General features: G+C 43.2%; 1 protein-coding gene across 4 annotated transcripts in view; it reads right to left on the bottom strand.

Moving 5' to 3' along the window:
* Positions 1-2,732: 2,732 nt before the first annotated feature.
* Positions 2,733-16,993, bottom strand: part of KIZ (kizuna centrosomal protein) — a 109,789-nt gene continuing 95,528 nt past the window's right edge. For all 4 annotated transcript variants that reach the window (XM_069495542.1, XM_069495546.1, XM_069495544.1 and 1 more), the window contains 3 exons: positions 14,872-14,968; positions 4,968-5,011; positions 2,733-2,878 (listed from right to left, as the gene is read on the bottom strand). In XM_069495542.1, coding sequence (XP_069351643.1) covers positions 2,772-2,878; positions 4,968-5,011; positions 14,872-14,968 — 248 coding nt within the window. In that variant the 3' untranslated portion in view covers positions 2,733-2,771. The remainder of the gene's footprint in view (positions 2,879-4,967; positions 5,012-14,871; positions 14,969-16,993) is intronic.

Raw genomic sequence — 16,993 nt, 5'->3', positions numbered from 1 at the left:
GAGAAGGTTTGATGAATAATGTCCCTTTTGACTCTAAAATTCTAAGACCATGTGATGTCTAAAAGCTTTTCCAGTCCTAAAGTAGTTTGATTCTAAATCTTCCCACTGTGTGCTTCAGGCCATAATGTACTCCCTTATTTACCTGCAGAATTGACTATTAGCGTCAACTCCAATTTTTAAATAATGGTTAGGGAAGAAGGAATACTGAAAAAACAACGCTGGAGTATAAAGCTAAAGAGTTTTAAAAACCAAAGAATAAAATAATATATTTCTTACTAGAACAAACAAGCCAGAAAAATATAAATAATGCAAAAACAAAAATAAAACCGCCTATAACATTCCTTGCCTCCCCCCCCCCACGCAGACAAAACCATGGATTTCAGAATTGGATTTATCTTCCCATAGGAGACTTTCTAGAAGAGTGATTCACACTGGCTGCTTGCTAAAAATGCAGATTCCTAGTCTCTGTATCAGATCTGAACTGGTCTCCAGGCTGGGTTAGCAAAGTGTCTGGGACATATTAGCTATTTTTATTATTAGCAGGTAGAACTATTAAACAAATTATACCTTTTAAAGAAGAAAGGAAGAAAAAGGAAACCCATGGCAGGATTTTTCCTAGTTGTCAAAGGCACTATCAAGGCAGCTGTAGCAGAAACTCAGGTGTGAAGGCTCATGTAAGGGTGGTGGTGATGAGAAGAGAGAGAGGAAGGGCCTTGCTAATTTGAGTGAAAAGAAAAAAGAGCACAGGAGTGAGTCAAAGACAACACCAAGTTCTTGAGCCACGGTGAGTGACAAGCAGGAAGTGATTTAAAAAATATATTCACAACGCTCTTTCCATCATTACAATTTCAGAGAATTGGAGGGCTCAAAGAAAGCCACAGTAGTCACAAGACCCACTAGGACTCCAGACTCCTGGGATACACAGCTAACATTTTTTTTTTTTTTCTTTTTTGACACAGGGTCTCATTCTGTTGCCCAGGCTAGAGTGCAGTGGTGTCATCATAGCTCAGTGTAACCTCTAACTCCTGGCCTCAAGTGATCCTCCTGCCTCAGCCTCCCGGCTAAGGCACTATAGGCATAAGTCACCACGCCTGGCTAATTTTTTCTATTTTTAGTAGAGGTGGATTCTCGCTCTTGCTCAGCCTGTTCTCAAACTTCTGACCTCAAGGGATCCTTCTGCCTTGGCCTCCCAGAGTGCTAGGATTACAGATGTGAGCTACTGTGCCCAACCTACCATCCCTTTTTATTGAGCAATGATATTCTATTGTGTGGATATTGTTTATCCGTTTACCACGTGATGGACATTTGGATTGTTTCCACTTTTTGACTATTATAATACTTCTATGAACATTTCTGTGCAAATTTTTGTGTAGATATGGTCTCAGTTCTCTTGGAGTGGAATTGTTAGGCCATATGGCAACTCTATGTTTAACCTTTTGAGGAGCTGTTTTCCGAAGTTGCTGCACCATTTCTCACCCCTCTCCACAGCGTATGAGATGATTTCTCCACGTGCTCCACGACACTTGTATTACATGTTTTTGATTCTAGCCATTCTAGAGGGCATGAACTAGTGTCTCACTTGACTTTGATTTGTATTTCCCCGAACACTAATGATGCTAAGCTTTCTTTCATGTGCTTATTGGTCATTTGTGTATCTTCTTTGGAGAAATATCTATTCATATCCTTCATCCACTTTTAAATTGGGTTGTCCTTTTATTATTGAGTTGTAAGTGTTCTTTATATATTCTGGATACAAGTCCATTTTTAAATATATACATATTTTTTTTAGTAGAGACAGGGTCTCACTCTTGCTCAAGGCAGGCTGGTCTTGAACTCCTGACCTAAAGGGATCCTCCTGCCTCGGCCTTCCAGAGTGCTAGGATTACAGGTGTGAGCCACCGTGCCTGGCCTCTTTGTAAATATTTGATTTGCAAATATTTTCTCCCATTTTGTAGACTGTCTTTTCACTTTCTTGATGGTGTATTTTGTAGCACAAAAGTTTTAATTTTTGTGAAGGCCAATCTATTTTTCTCTTGTTGTTAGTGCTTTTGCTGTCATATCTAAGAAATCATTGCCTAATCCAAGATCATAAGGATTTACACCTATGTTTTCTTCTAAGAGTTTTATAGTTACAGCTCTTACATTTAGGTTCTTGATCCATTTTGAGTTAATTTTTGCATATAATGTGAGAATCAACTTCATTCTTTTGCTATTCAGTTGTCCCAGAATCACTTGTTCAAAAGACTGTCCCCCATTGGTCTTGGCCACTTGTGGAAAATTATTTGACCATAAATGTGAGGGTTTGTTTCTGGATTCTCAATTCCAGATTACATATATCAATCCCATTGATCTATTTGTCTGTCCAGTACTGTACTATTGTACTGTTGTAATTACTATAGCTTTTTAGTAAGTTTCAAAATCAGGAAATATGAACATTCCAACTCTGTTATTTATTTTTCAATATTGTTTTGGCTAATCTGGGTCTCCTGAATTTCCATATGAATTTTAGGATCAGCTTGTAAATTTCTACAAAGAAATCAACTTTTGTTTTGATGGGCATTGCATTCATCACTTTGCTTCCTGATGACATTTAAAAACGAATATGCTAGGTTCATATTTATATCATGAAATTTTACTTGGATAACAATGTGGTCCCAAGTTTTCCTATTAAACAATTAGAAAACTTAGAAGGACATGTTTATTTTGAATATCAGACATGAACACAGGGTTTCAGTTTGTTTAAAGACTTTATTTCCAACAGCTGTTACAGTTTACGAATCATAAAAATCATCAAAATCATCAATGGATGTGTTAGGGTTTCTAGGACGTAAAGCAGCTTCAATTTCTGAGTTACTGTCATCAGACTCACCCCAGAAGGCTGGAAGACAAAACCAGACAGCCACCTAACATTTCTGCCCTCTGATTAAGAGTTTACAAAACAGCACAGCAGGACTACTGTTAACTGGAGCACTGGCCTGCAAAAGGCCTACTAGGGTGCTACATGATGTATCTGACCAGACACACCTGGAATGCATGTCAATAGTGTACAATGTGTAGAGTATGTTCTATGCATTGTTATAGAAAACACGTTGTAGAATACTTCCTTTCACCTTCTGTTGTGCTCAACTCTTTACTATAGGATAGGGATTTCAAATCAGGGTTAACCTGGAAGCAGGGTGACCTGGGCTGTTCTAACAGGCGTGGCTCCCCTCCACCTCTGCTGCTCCTCCACTTCCTTTCCCTCCATTCTGTACAAGAGCAGAGAGGAGAAGGGAAAGGCATGGCAGGGGAATAAGCAGTGATGTTTAGCTTGAGACAGGACTTGGGTCCACATCCTTGATTTGGGAGGTGATCCCAGGAACTGTGGGGGGAATGACACAGGGAAGAGAGGAAGCCAAAGAAGGGCATGTTGACCAGCAGGTGCTGGCAGTGGATGGGAGGCTCGATCCTGCTGGGGACCCTTCTGAGAGACTGTAGCACTCTCCTCAGATTGTCCCAGTGAAGAGTGAGGAAGCCAGGTAACTGGTTCGCCAGTGCCCCTCTCTTGTTTGAGGGTTGTTCTCAGCCCAGGGCATCAGCTCCCTGGCACTGTGGGCTGCCCTGTGAGGGCTGGGCACCACCCTGTGGGCAGAGGAAGCCCCCGGACACAGACACACAGCTGCCTGGTGTGAAAGGCTGCAGGCACAGCTGTGAACTGGAGCTCAGGTGACCCCCAGGTGGTCTGACGGGATGTGGAGGGGCACGGACGCATCTACTACATGGAAAACTTCCCTGATCACACTGACATCCATGTGGCAGGACCTGCCAGCTCTGTGCTGGCTTCTTATACGTGACTCCATTTAATCCTCGCACCAGCCTGGTGAGGTAAGTATTTCTGTCTCCATTTTATTGAGCAATCTGACGCCGGGAGAGGTTAAGTAACTGGCCACAATCTTGTGGGTGGTCAAGCTGGGAGTCCCACCCAGGTCCTCTGACCCACGCTCTCCATCACAACCCACTGGAGTTGGGGCTTAAGGAGATAGGCGCAGAGCGAGCCCTAGCTCAGCAGGGCACATGGCACAGTGTCATGGTGGAAAGACGGTTACATTCTCCCCCTGTGTGCTGGGCATTGAAGGATGAATCAGAGCCCACTGGGCTAAGGAGAAGGGAAAGGGACTTCACACAGAAGGAATGGTGTGAGCAAAGGTACAAGGCATAGGTATGGTGTATCTGGAGAAAGCTGGCTGTGGCTAGACCCAAAGGAGGCAGTTCCTGGGAGGAACAAGCTGGAAAGTAGACGGGGCCAGACCACAAATGGAGAAAGTTTAGGCTCTGTCCTGCAGGTAGTGGGGAGGTATTGGCAGCTGTTAAGCAGGAAGGTAAGAAGGGTAAATCAGGTTTTGGATGCTGGTGGCGAGGTGGACAAGTCAGGGGCTGGGAGGGGCTGGATATGAGGAGGCTGGTTAGAGTTACTCCATAGAGCCCTGGCACGTCATGAGCAATGGGGACTTGTGGGGCACAGGCAGTGAGGACGGGGAGAGAGGCAAGAAACCTTCCGTGGACTATACGGGTGGTGGCAATCAATGAGATGTGGAGGCCAGGAACCCCTGCACATCACACTTGCAAATGAGACTGCTCTGCCATTGTGCTCCACGGCACCTGGGTGGCCCTGTCTTTGAAGAATGTGCCTCAACACGCCCTCAGACCCCAGCCCAGGGACAGCTGCGAGGGGTCACAGGCACGCTTCAGGCCTCACATGAGGGTGTAGAAAACCAATACATGTCACACACAACTTTTTTCATTCAAACACGAAATGAAAATCTGGTGTCCTATGGCTTAAAAATCTACCTTTTGACATAATTTACTTTTTTTTTCAGCAAAAAAAGTTCCACTAAGGTATAATTTTCTAGGCTAAATATCTGTCAGTGTTCCCTTTAAATTTAGTGCCTGTTTCCTTATTTGCCATGACCAAAAGTTATTTCTCTTACCTTTGGACTTTAAATGGGTCAGCAGTTTCGTTTTGTTTTCATGCCTGTAAAATAAAGAAATAGCCTAAGTCCTGAAAAAAGACAACCAGACTAATATTTTTACAATGAGCACATTAAGGAAGAAGCCCTGTTATTCACTGAAAGGCCAGAAATTTACATTTATTTCCCAGATTTTATAAGCAAAAAGAAAATGTTGGGACCCACTATGCCATGGTGGGAGGGTCACTGCTGTGAAGCCATCACCCCTGTCCGTATGTCCCCCTTGGTGCTGCCCCCCGCCGGCTGTGCCATGTGTGCCAGGGCCCGTGTTCTTCCTGGAGGATGGTCACATGGCCGCCGAGGCCGAGGACCCACTTCCCTGCAACAGTCCTTGGAAAACACTGACGTGTAAAGGTTTAGCGCTTTTAGGCAAGCGAAGAGCAAAATAACCTGAAGTAGGAAATTGAAGATGTTAGAATTCTTGAATGCTGGTTCGGTTGACCGGTGTTGGTGGCAGTGAGTAGGGAAATGCAGAGGACCATGGGAAGTATCGGAGGGTAACCTGGCAGGACCTAGGGGCTGATCAAGTTGGTGAGGAAGTTAAAATACTTAGATCTCAGTCGAGCCAATGGCAGCAATACTAACAGTTTCACAAAGGAGTTCAAAGTAGACGTGGGGTAGAGAAAAATGCAAGTACCATGCACACCTATGCTTAGGATTCTGTGTATCAAATACATAAACATGCTGGTGTTGGGAGCGCCTAGTACCTAGTGACTTATCGACTAAAGCCAATATGATAAGCAAACTGGCCCTATGGGATATGATTTCTCCGTGTGCCTTTTCAGGAGCTGTTGCAATTTTAATGAATTTAAAAGTCCCCTCTGAGGCCGGTGGCTCACGCCTGTAATCCCAGCACTCTGGAAGGCTGAGGTGGGAGGATCGCTCGAGGTCAGGAGTTCAAGACCAACCTGAGCAAGAGCAAGACCCCGTCTCTACTAAAAAGTAGAAAGAAATTAACCGGACAACTAAAAATATATATAGAAAAAGTTAGCAGGGCATGGTGGCACATGCCTGTAGTCCCAGCTACTCGGGAGGCTGAGGCAGAAGGATCGCTTGAGCCCAGGAGTCTTGAGGTTGCTGTGAGCTGGGCTGACACCACAGCACTCTAGCCCAGGCAACAGAGTGAGACTCTGTCTCAAAAAAAAAAAAAAAAAAGTCCCCTCTGAGAGCATCATTTGAATTTTTCATTATACTTAGATTCTTTAAGGCTTGTACTGAATGGTCAAAGGTGATATTAGACAAGAAACCATTACCCTGTGCTGGGTGTTTTGCTTCACACCACGAGCTGCCACTGCTCTCTTGGCCAGGCCCTGCTCCTCTGGATGCAGGAAACGCTGTGAATTCATCTTTTCCTTCTCTCTGGGCCAAGTCTGGTTTAACCTATGGCTTAAAAAGCTGCCTTTTGCCTTAATTTACTTTTGTTTTTCTAGTAAACAAAGCTCCACTAAGGTATGATTTTCTAGGCTAAATATGTCAGTGTTCCCTTTAAATTTAGTGCCTGTTTCCTTATTTGCCATGACCATGTAGCGCCCACGCCGTTGCTCCATGAAGAGCAGAAGACCCCTACAGCCATCTGGAAGCTGACAGCCATGGTGCTGCCAGGAATGTGGGGAGCTGCCAGGAAGGTGAAGCTACAAGAATCCATCTCACAGAAAGCGCACACACCTGTGCACACGTACAACAAATGCAGCTGTCGGCTGTACCTACTATTTCCCCACCTCCCATTCCTGAGGACATGGAGCTAGGTGCTGGAGGGGAGGTAGATTATAAAAATGCCGGTAGAGGTGCAAAGAGAGGCTAATTTGCCAGCCACAGGCAGAACAGGCAAGATCACTGACAGCTGGGAGAACTGAGGCAGTGGGCAATGCTTCACACCTGAGGAAGCAAGGTGTGTCCTGGACTCTGCTGTGAAAGACAGAGAGGACTTCCCAGGCCTGGATGAGGGCCAGGATGTGGTGAGTGGGGCATCAGGGAGCCCCTGACACGGGAGCAAGGGTACAGAGGCAGGCAAGTTTAGGCCAGGTCACCATGGCCCCAGGTCATGTCTCTGAGCTCCAGAAACATATACAGTGCCCACCTGGTGGCTCCACTTGGCTCCTCCAAAGTGCCTCATGGTCAACACTCCCGTCTATGACCAAACTCATCATCCTCCAGCATGGTCCTCTCTACCCTCAAAACCCAGCCCTTTCTCCTGTCTCAGCAAATGGCACCCCCAACCTACTAGTGCCTCACAAATCCCTCTCCACTCCTTTGCCCTCCACATCTAGTCAGCCCCTAGGGTCCTGCCAAGTTACCTTCCAATACTTCCCATGGTCCTCACCATCTTCTCTATGCACTGCCACCAACACTGGTCAACAAAATCAGCGTCTCTTGTTGCTTCCCTCCAACAGCCTCCTAAGTGGTGACACCACACCCATCTTGTCCCCCTATGATCCATTTTCCGCTAAGCAGCAAGAATGAGCTTTTCTTTTCTTTCTTTTTTTTTTAGAGACAGGGTCTCACTTTGTTGCCCAGGCTAGAGTACAGTGGCATCATCATAGCTCACTGTAGCCTCCATGGAACTCCTGGGCTCAGGGATCCTCCTGCCTTAGCCTCTGGAGTACCTGGGACTGCAGGTGTGAGCCACCATGTCTGCCAAGAGTGAGCTTTTCAAAGTGAAAACCTGATCACTTCACTTTCTTGCTTAAAACTCTTCAATGCCTTCCCACTGGGTTTGGCACAAAGACCTAAATCTGCAACAGTGCCTAAGAGGCAGATGCTCCAGATGGTCGGTCTCCTGAGGCAGCCTTCCCCATTACCCACCCTCACCCCCCATCCTTAATGCCAAGTCCTCGTCAAAGTTGCTGTTTCATACCCATTTGTGCAGCTAACCGATGTGCCCCGCTCCCCCCTCCACCAGGCTGCAAGCTCCATGAGGGCAGTGACCATACCTGTTTCAGCTTGCCTAGGTAGCTAAGTGCGTAGCACTTTACAGGTGCTCAGTTAGTATGTGTAGAATGAACAAGTGAACCTCACTAAGCACATGGCCCACCTTAAAGGCACTTGATCAATATTCAACAGTACAATATTTGATTTGCATGTTTCTACTTAGTATGTGACTTCAGAATCACATTGTTCAAGTTTCTTTAGCTTCCCTGCTGGCAAAGAAAAAAAATAAAAACCCAGAAAAGCCAAAGGAGGAAAAAAGAGACAGAAAAAGTCATGAATAATGCTGCAAACATGGCCATGTGAAAACCATCTATGCACGTGAGGGTCAGTGGTCACTTAACTCATCAAAAGCAAGTCAACCAGCAACACCGAGTCCCACTGTGGAGATGATCCACCGAGCATTTCAGGGACCCTCACTTGTGCACAGGGCATTCTAGGCAAAAGTGAATTCCAGAAGCCGTGTCTCCACAAGGCCGCTTGAACTTGCTTTTTCTGTTTGTCCTGTGGTTACACAGTGTGGCTCTGAGAACATTTAAGCCACAGGAAGCCAGTAAATGTCCCAGTGAAATGTGAATTAATTGCGTAATGGTTGTTAATTGTCTGTTTTATTAGTTTTCTCACAAGAAACATGTCAGAACTAAGTGTGTATAGTCTACCCACCGAGAAGAGCAGAGCTTTCCAGTGTTCTCTACTCCCCCCTCGTGACTAAGGGGCAATTACTTTTCCTTTTGGGAACTCATCTCTGAAAGTCGATGTGACACTGCAATTCAAGGTTGATTTTTATTACACACAATTCTTAGGGCCAACATTTCTTTCTCTGGGTCATTACCAGTGTGTAAAGCTAAGGCAAGGCTGACAGGGAAAGCATGGGAACTTTCTCTGGAGTGCTGGATGGAGCCAACTTGTTTAGCTACTACAGTGAATAAAAGAAAAACAAAAATAAATTCATTTAAGAAAGCATAAGAAAGGAAAGTCAAAGTCATAGGCCATGGGATCTGGTCACCATGCTCCATGAAATGTGCTTGGAATCCAAGCGCCTAGTCTCTGAGTGTGTGGAAGTGATGTTTCTATGTGATAAGGCAGAGGGTGGCAAAGGTTTTCTGTAGAAAGCCACATAGTAAACCGTTCAGGCTTTGTGGGCCACAGGGCCCACAACTCAGCTCTGCGGCTGTAGCACAAAAATAGCCATAGACAATTTGTAAACTAATGTACGTGGCTGTATTTCAATTAAACTTCATTAATAGACACTGAAATTTGAATTTCAGATAACTTTCAGGTGTCATGAAACATTATTCTTCTTTGACTTTTTTCTCCAATCATTTAAAAATGTAAAAACCACTCTTAGCTTGCAGGCTGTGCAGACCCAGGCAGTGGTCTGAGCTTGGCCCAAGGGCCATAACTTGCATGTTGTAAAAAACTGCCAACATGAGATGCCCGTGCAGCAAAGCAAGGAGCCCGCTTTTCCTCTGCACAGTCAGCCATCCTCTCAGCAAATACAATAATAAATTAACAGTGACACCATGCATCAGGCTCTGTGCTAGGACTGTGGCAGAGAACAAGAAAGAACTCAATCTCTGTCCTTGCGGCGCTCACGTCCTAGTGGGGGAGACAGACACCAAAACAGTAACTGTGACACAGGCCAAAAAGGGCAACTGAGGGGTTGGCTGAGAATTGATGGCAGCGAAACTGGATGTTCCAGGCCCCCCGAAATGTACCAAGAACCACCATGCCCTTGTCAGGGTCAGGGCCATAAGCCAGACATTCTTCCCATCAGCAGATAAGACAGCCATCAGGAAAGGACCCCAATAAGGCTCTCTGTAAGTATGTGCACCCAGGTTCTGCCTCTTGAAACTGTAAACACAGAGTCCATGAGCAGAGAGGTCACAATCAGAGTTGACTGCCAGAGTCCCCTTGAAACTGTGAGTCAACACACACACATACACACACTCGTGCAGCTCAAGTACGTGATGCCACACAGTGGTGAGGGCGCTTGTGCAACTGACTTTTATAAAGAGCAACACTGGTGTGAGCAGTGGAGCTATATATATTGATGTTCATGCACTCAGAAAGTTCCACGGTTATCTAGCACCGGTGATTAAGAAACTGCCCGACCCAATGAGGCACTCACACTGGGTGGAGTGCAGTTACCAGCAAGCGGGTCCCACCCCTGCACTACAGGTGATAACAGAAATAGCTATGGGAGCCACGGGACATGGTGCTCGTATCCTGTACAGCCAGGACCTCTGCTTAGGAAACTTTCAGAAGGGTGAGCTAAGCCTTGAAACATCTAAAAGGCATCAACCGGCCAGGTGTGGTGGCTCACACCTGTAATCCCAGCACTGTGAGAGGATCACTTTAGGCCAGGAGTTTGAGACCAGCCTGGGAAATATAGCAAGATCCTGTCTCTACAAAATAAAAATAATTAGCCAGGCATGGTGGTGTGTGCCTGTGGTCCTAGCCACTTGGGAGGCTGAGATGGGAGGATTACTTTAGCCCAAGAGTTTGATGTTACAGTTAGCTCTGACTGCACCACTGCACTTTGGCCTGGGTGACAGAGCAAGGCCTTGTCTCAAAAAGAAATAAAATAAAATAAATAAAAGGTATCAACCAAGTGAAAGAGTGGAGCAGGGCATTCCAGCAAAAGAGCAGGAATAAAGCCAGGGACATGAAATAGTATGTTGTTATGAGGGTGTGACACACAGCCTAGTGCTGTTAAGAATGTTCATGATATAGCAAAATTGCACTGTACCCCATGAATAGATACAAATAAAAAATAAATGCAACAAAAACAATTGTTCACGAGCAGGAAGGCATGGGGGAGCCGGCTGGCAAGGGTGGGCAGGCCAGCCATGCTTAAGGGGATGCTGGCAAGCAGGGCCCCTTGAGAGATTTGTAGCAGCAGAGGTAGGTATTGGATACTCATTCCTGGCCCTAAGTGGGGAGGAATTTGGAGAACAGAGTGGGTGATGTCCTAATATTTGTAACACACTGACTTTCAACTTCATGGTCAATATCAGTTTTTTTTTTAAAGAAAATTATCCACAGCCCATTACCAAACATACCCAAGTTATTGTGACTTTGAGGCGATGTCTGTGGAGTTTGGCAGTGAGACTCTGAGGGCCCTGCCAAGAGCAGTCTATGGTGTCTAGGATAATGAGGAATGGCTCCCAGCGAGAAGTGTTCTTCCAGTTCTAAGGTCTTATTATAAGGCTGAAAATAACTACTTTTATGAAAAGACATGGTCTCTAGATTGTGAATTCTAAAATTTTTAATGATTTTGACTGCTAGCTGAAATCAGTCTTAAAATTTCTCAAGTAGCATCATCAGCCGGAATTTTCCTCAAAACAGACATGTTTCTGAAAAATAGAAGGAAAAAAAAAAAGCCAGAAAGAAAAAGCTCCCAATGACTGTGCCAACAAATCTCTGTAAATATTAAGTTTTAAAGGCCCACCGGGCTGAAACGCTTTTAATTTGACAAAGTCTGAGCGCCCCCTGATGGTTAATCAGGGGTCCTACAACAGATACCATTTTTAGCTGCTTGGGGTCAACTTAACTTTGTCCCTTCAAATAATCAAGCAAGTGATTGTTCTTATGTGCTCTGTGCAGAAAAAACAAAGTATGTGGGCTTATGATAAGAAATATTGAATATTTAGGAAGCTGCTAATTCAGTAGAATTTAAGGAGAATGTAGTTTTGCCAAGCCAATGACAAAGAAGGGTACTTTTATTTGAGAACCTAAAAGGAGTTCCAGGAAAAACTCATTTTTATTTCACTGGACTATTGGTTCCTTGTGATCTTTATGTTACCCCAGGGAAAATGGCACAGTGATCAGGCAGGAAGAGACAATGCCATGGCCCCCATTAGAGACTCAGCTGCAGGCTGGCGCCCTCCGCTGGCTGCTCATGTCACTGCAGGGCTGGCATGGAATGCCACCCACAGTGGCCCTGCCAGGGTGCAGTGGTTGGGTGACTTATGCTACTTTTACCCCAGGCAATTATGTTGCAAACACATACCCTTTTCTTTTGGTTAAACATTATCTCGATCCAACCAGTAAACTGAATTTACAAGGCAGGAACCAGTAAGCTTAAGTTACAAGGCAGGCTGTTAAAATATACTCTCCATTGAATAAATGGATCCGGGAGAGTGAAAACCGCTTCCTAGGGAAGGTAAAGCAAGACAATGTCTGCAGAGGAGAGGAAGCTCTGGCATGCACCCCTGAACAAAAGGGAACAAGTGGTCTTTACTCGGAGAACGGCTTCCTATTAGGACTCATTCCTTCGTACATTATGCCTTTCATCCCCACTCAACCACAAAATGATTTTGCTGAAGCAAATACAATGGTAGAAAAAGATTTACACTGAAAGAATCTTTAATAATAAACTGTTGCCGATCTGCCTACTTGCCCGTGATTTATAATACAATAAACATCGGATTCTATTACGGCTCATGCACTGAAGCTGCTGCTCTGAAAAACAGAATATGAAAGCACCCAGACCCCACCACCATCACCATGAAATGAGCATGTATAAATGTGCTAAGAGTATCTCTTTGCATCTTTTATAGCTTGTGTGTATTAATCTGTAACGCTTATTAAGAAAGTCATTGCTATGCAAAGCAGCACCCAATCCCTTTCTCTGGCTTTTCAACAGGAGTGCACTGTTTAGCCAATAGGACGGACCCTCTGGCCCTCATTCTGCATTCATCACAGGCAACATTTGCACAATGTATCTCTCAAAGGCGGCTGAAAAGAAGGCCTTAATACTCATGTAAACAACTGCAAACCAATTACTTAATGAATCAGGCCCACACATAATGAGGTGCAGACAAAGAGCTATAAATGCATTTTTGCACCCAAGCCGCTGCTTTAAAGTAAAATCCCTCAGCTGTAGTTTGGGCTTAACTAGCACATCATAATTATTGTCTCTAGGACATCAGAGGAAGCCTTTTTTTTTTTTTTTTTTTAAGGTCCAGTGGGTCTTTTTTTTTTTTTTTTTTTTTTGAGGTTGCTCATCAGCTCACTGACAAAATAGAGCAAAGAAGAATTTTTAAAAGTGCTACAGCAGCACTGCACTGTTATGTTTATTCTCAAGTACTGGGTTTCGAGACCACTTGTAAAAGCAATAAAGCACAAGGAGTGACTGCAGTAAGTGGGATCCTTAAATGTAAGCCTCTAAGAAATTTCAGTGAATCCAGGCACAAATAGCAAAACCGGAGCTCTCCAAAGCCCAGGGTGGCATATTAACAACACCAAACCCAGCACAAGAACCAAACCGTGACAAACAGTGCGCCAAACCCACGCACTCGACGCTCAGACCTTTACATCACTGGATTATTATCAAGTGTCTAGAACTAAGGGTTCCTCGAAGACTCTTTGTGGTGGTGTTTTTCTTTTTAAAGGGGGTGATGAGATTACTTGTAATTTATTAGGAAATTAATTTTATGCAGAAACAACAGCAATAACAAAAGGCCTCTCTTTCAATTTTGAAGGGGAAAAAAGTTTAGTGAAACATAAATCTTTAGTGAAATACAGAAATATTTTCACAAAATGTGAAATTACCAGGCTGAGAAATGTTCTACAAAATCCAATTGCTTTCTGAATGCATTTAAAAATTGCCCAAAGAATATACACGAAGAAAGTTTAAGAAGAATTGGGTTTCTTAGTGCCTCTAAAATATAATGGAGACAAATACTTCTAACAATCTTTAAAAACTAAAAGGATGTATTATTGAGCCAGACGGTAACATTAAACTCTGAAAAACTATCCGTAGAATTTGTCTTTTAAAATTTCTTTTAGTGGACCTAGAACTTGAATTTATAATATAATCATAAAAATATAATACTTTACCACTCTTCCTGTCCTACTTATCTCCCACTTTCTTAAAAAATATGGATGAAAACCCAGGTATTAAAGATAATAGTTTTTGATAATTAAATATTTCCCTAAAATTGAACTTTTCAAGTTTCTAAAAGCAAGAATTTTAGAAAATCAATCTCAGTTTAATATATTCCGGGTCCTGTAATGTTTTTACAAAATATAAATGACAATAGAATTTTTTTCATTTTAAAAATACTACAGTTTGGGATCAAATTATTTTATCTTATGGGATATTATGTGTTACATTAGAAGTGCAAAGTTCCTCTTTCAAAATTTCACTGGGGTAAATAGTTAATTCACATGTAATGCAATCATCTAAAGGACACCTTTTAATGAGCAATGCAATTATCAAAAGAAACTTGCTATACTGTTTTAAATGATATTTAGCCCAAAGCCAAAGGGTAGATATTTCATCAGATGATTGCTTATACTCCCATCTATAAATTCTTTCTAAGTGACTTGAAGCCACTGCATGATTAGTATTTTATGTTGATGACAAATTCAACACACTTACCATTGCTAAAGCAACTTACAAGAAGTGTTAGTTTAACAAATGTGAAAAGATAAAATATGTTCTTTATGGAAAATAAAGTATCAGAAAAGGTAAGAATAAATCTAGCCTAAATACTTGGTAAAAAAGCGGAATATAAAAATGAATACCCAGCAATTGCTTGTTTATATATCAGCCATCTCAGAAAGAAGAAACATGCCACTTTATTTCTTTTAAGGCCTTATGTTTTCTCTCTGCCCTTTTTCTGACAACCTCCATTGTGTGGTCTCTAAGCAGTCCTACTGAGAGCAGCTGTAGACGCTAATTTGTGGTTCACTGAGGTGTCAATTGAGTCTTAAACCAAGGAAACAACAGCTGCAAAACAATACTTGGCTCTGGTGCAAATATTTTCAAAGGTAGACTAAAGTTTCAACTGTTATTTTAGATAAACAAAAACCCAAACCATAACCCTCCAAGTCACAAAACAAAATAATATGCAGCCAGAGTTTATTCATCATGTAGTGACATTTCTCATCTTGTTGCTGCTATTCAGAAAGGCTTTCATGACTTTACCTTGACAAAGGACTTCCTTCCCTAGATAAAAAACTAGCTTCCGAAGTGATTTTGTCAGTTGTCTTTGTCTTGAGTGTACCGCTGCCAAAATTCAAACCTGTAATGAGCACAAACACGGAGAGTGTGTGTTAGCTGCCATGCAACAAGGAAACGAATGAAGAAGCAGCCTCACAATAACTTTGGTGAAACAAATGCCAACAGAGGAAGATGCTGTTCAAGCCCCAGAAGGCAAGGGAGCTTCTGAGGCAAGGGGCAAAATGCTGGTAGAATACTGAAAGGAATGTGTGTGTGTCTGTGTGTGTGAGGGGGCGGCAGTGTTCCTGTGATACTCAAACAGAAGCCCCAAAAAATAAAAAATAAAATCACCCAAAGAGCTCAATTTTAAATCCCAAGATACACATGTAAACACATGAGTCTCCATTATGGCACAAAGCACTGGATAATTCTCATTGTTATGATGCATCAGCAACAAGCCAGGTCTCAGAAATACCTGACACCCTGGATGACAGTTATACACCCTACCCACCCTTAAGCCTCTCTTCCAAATCCTCTATTTTTCATCCCACAGAGGACAATGAATGTCCATCGAAAACCATCACGGCCACTCTTTAACCAGCCTACAAAGGATGAGAAGGATGCACAATCCACCTCTTTCCTGGAACTGGCCTATCCCCACAATGCGCCCACCTGCAGGGGAATCCCTGAATCCCTGATCTCTGCCTCCTGGGAGTTCTCAGTCTTGGATGTTTCTGCTATAGGTGTGCTTCTCAACTGTCAGTCACCGGGGATCACAGATCGTGCATGGGCATCTTTGCAAAAGGCATCCACTGACTCTCTAACCTGTAACCTGCCTGCCTGAATGTAACCTCTGCAGCAAAGTGAGTCTCTTAACAATGTATCTACATTCAGCCCCAAGAGGGTTTCCACATGCTTAACAGGACATGGTCTTTTACAACTTGAAAACTATGGTTCAGGGTTTAAGTGGCTTTCCTTAAAGTGACAGGTCTAGAGACAGAGACCTAAATAGCTCACTCTGAAAGTAACTGAAACATGCACTACTTCTTTGCTAGTTAGGTTTGGGGGTGGCTCGCTGAGTTGAGTGCACATCCCCACCATTACCGGTAACAACGCTGTGAAGTTTCCCTCTGCTCTCCCAACCCACTTTCTGCTTCTCTTTGGAGCTCCAAGAAGTCCCCAGGATCAGAGAGAGAATAGGGATGAAAAGGCAACACAGCGCCAAAGATAAAATGAATCCTAGAGGCAGTATCTAACTATAATCACAGCAAACACCAGCAGAAGCACTTCCATGATTCTAATGCCAGGAAACCTGGAATCTTACAAAGCACACAGTGTAATTTTGCATATGGAGTCAAGTAATTGAATCTAGGGGTGCTTGACTATACAACCCATGGGTGTCATTTCCCTTACAAGTAAATTAATAAAAATGCATTAGTTATTAGTATATTAATAGTTCCATAATTTTTTATACACATCCAAGGGACTACAACTTATGTCAAATTTACTCATCCTTTGCACTTGTCCAATTAACTATCCAAAATATACTTACCAAAAACAGATTTGTAGAGTTGCCTTCCAAACTACATGTGTCTGCTAACCAGCTATCATATTCCGAGGAAGGCATCAGTCCCCTGGGGCCTCATGTGTAAAAGGACAGGGCGGGATAAATACCTTCTAAGATCCCTCTGGATTCTAATTCTGTGACTCAAATGTGAAGAAGGTGATAAAAACCAAATAGTTAAGAGTTTGCAAGTTATATCTATCCAAAGTGATGATGCCTTCCATCAGGACACTCTGTTTTATTCCCCAATAAACTACAATGTCTTATGTTTGCAAAGTTCAAGTAACCACTACTACCACCATGGCTGGCTCTTCCCAGGGGCTTTTTGCTGCCAGGCACTGCTGTACATTTAACGTGCAGTAATTCACCAAATCCCTCAAAACAATCAGAATAACTGAATTTTGCAGCAACCGACCCTACTACTAATTTTATCTAGAAAATAGCTCTCCAAACAGAGACAGCTAAGTCTGATGCACCATAAGTATGTCCCTAGAAAATGTCTGTCTGAAGAAGATATCTTTGAGGCAATTGGGAAATCTGAAT

Source organism: Eulemur rufifrons, chromosome 20, assembly GCF_041146395.1.
Source record: "Eulemur rufifrons isolate Redbay chromosome 20, OSU_ERuf_1, whole genome shotgun sequence".
Classification (NCBI taxonomy): Eukaryota; Metazoa; Chordata; class Mammalia; order Primates; family Lemuridae; genus Eulemur; species Eulemur rufifrons.
Note: the sequence above shows the minus strand (reverse complement) of the source record. Positions and strands in the feature narration are given on the sequence as shown.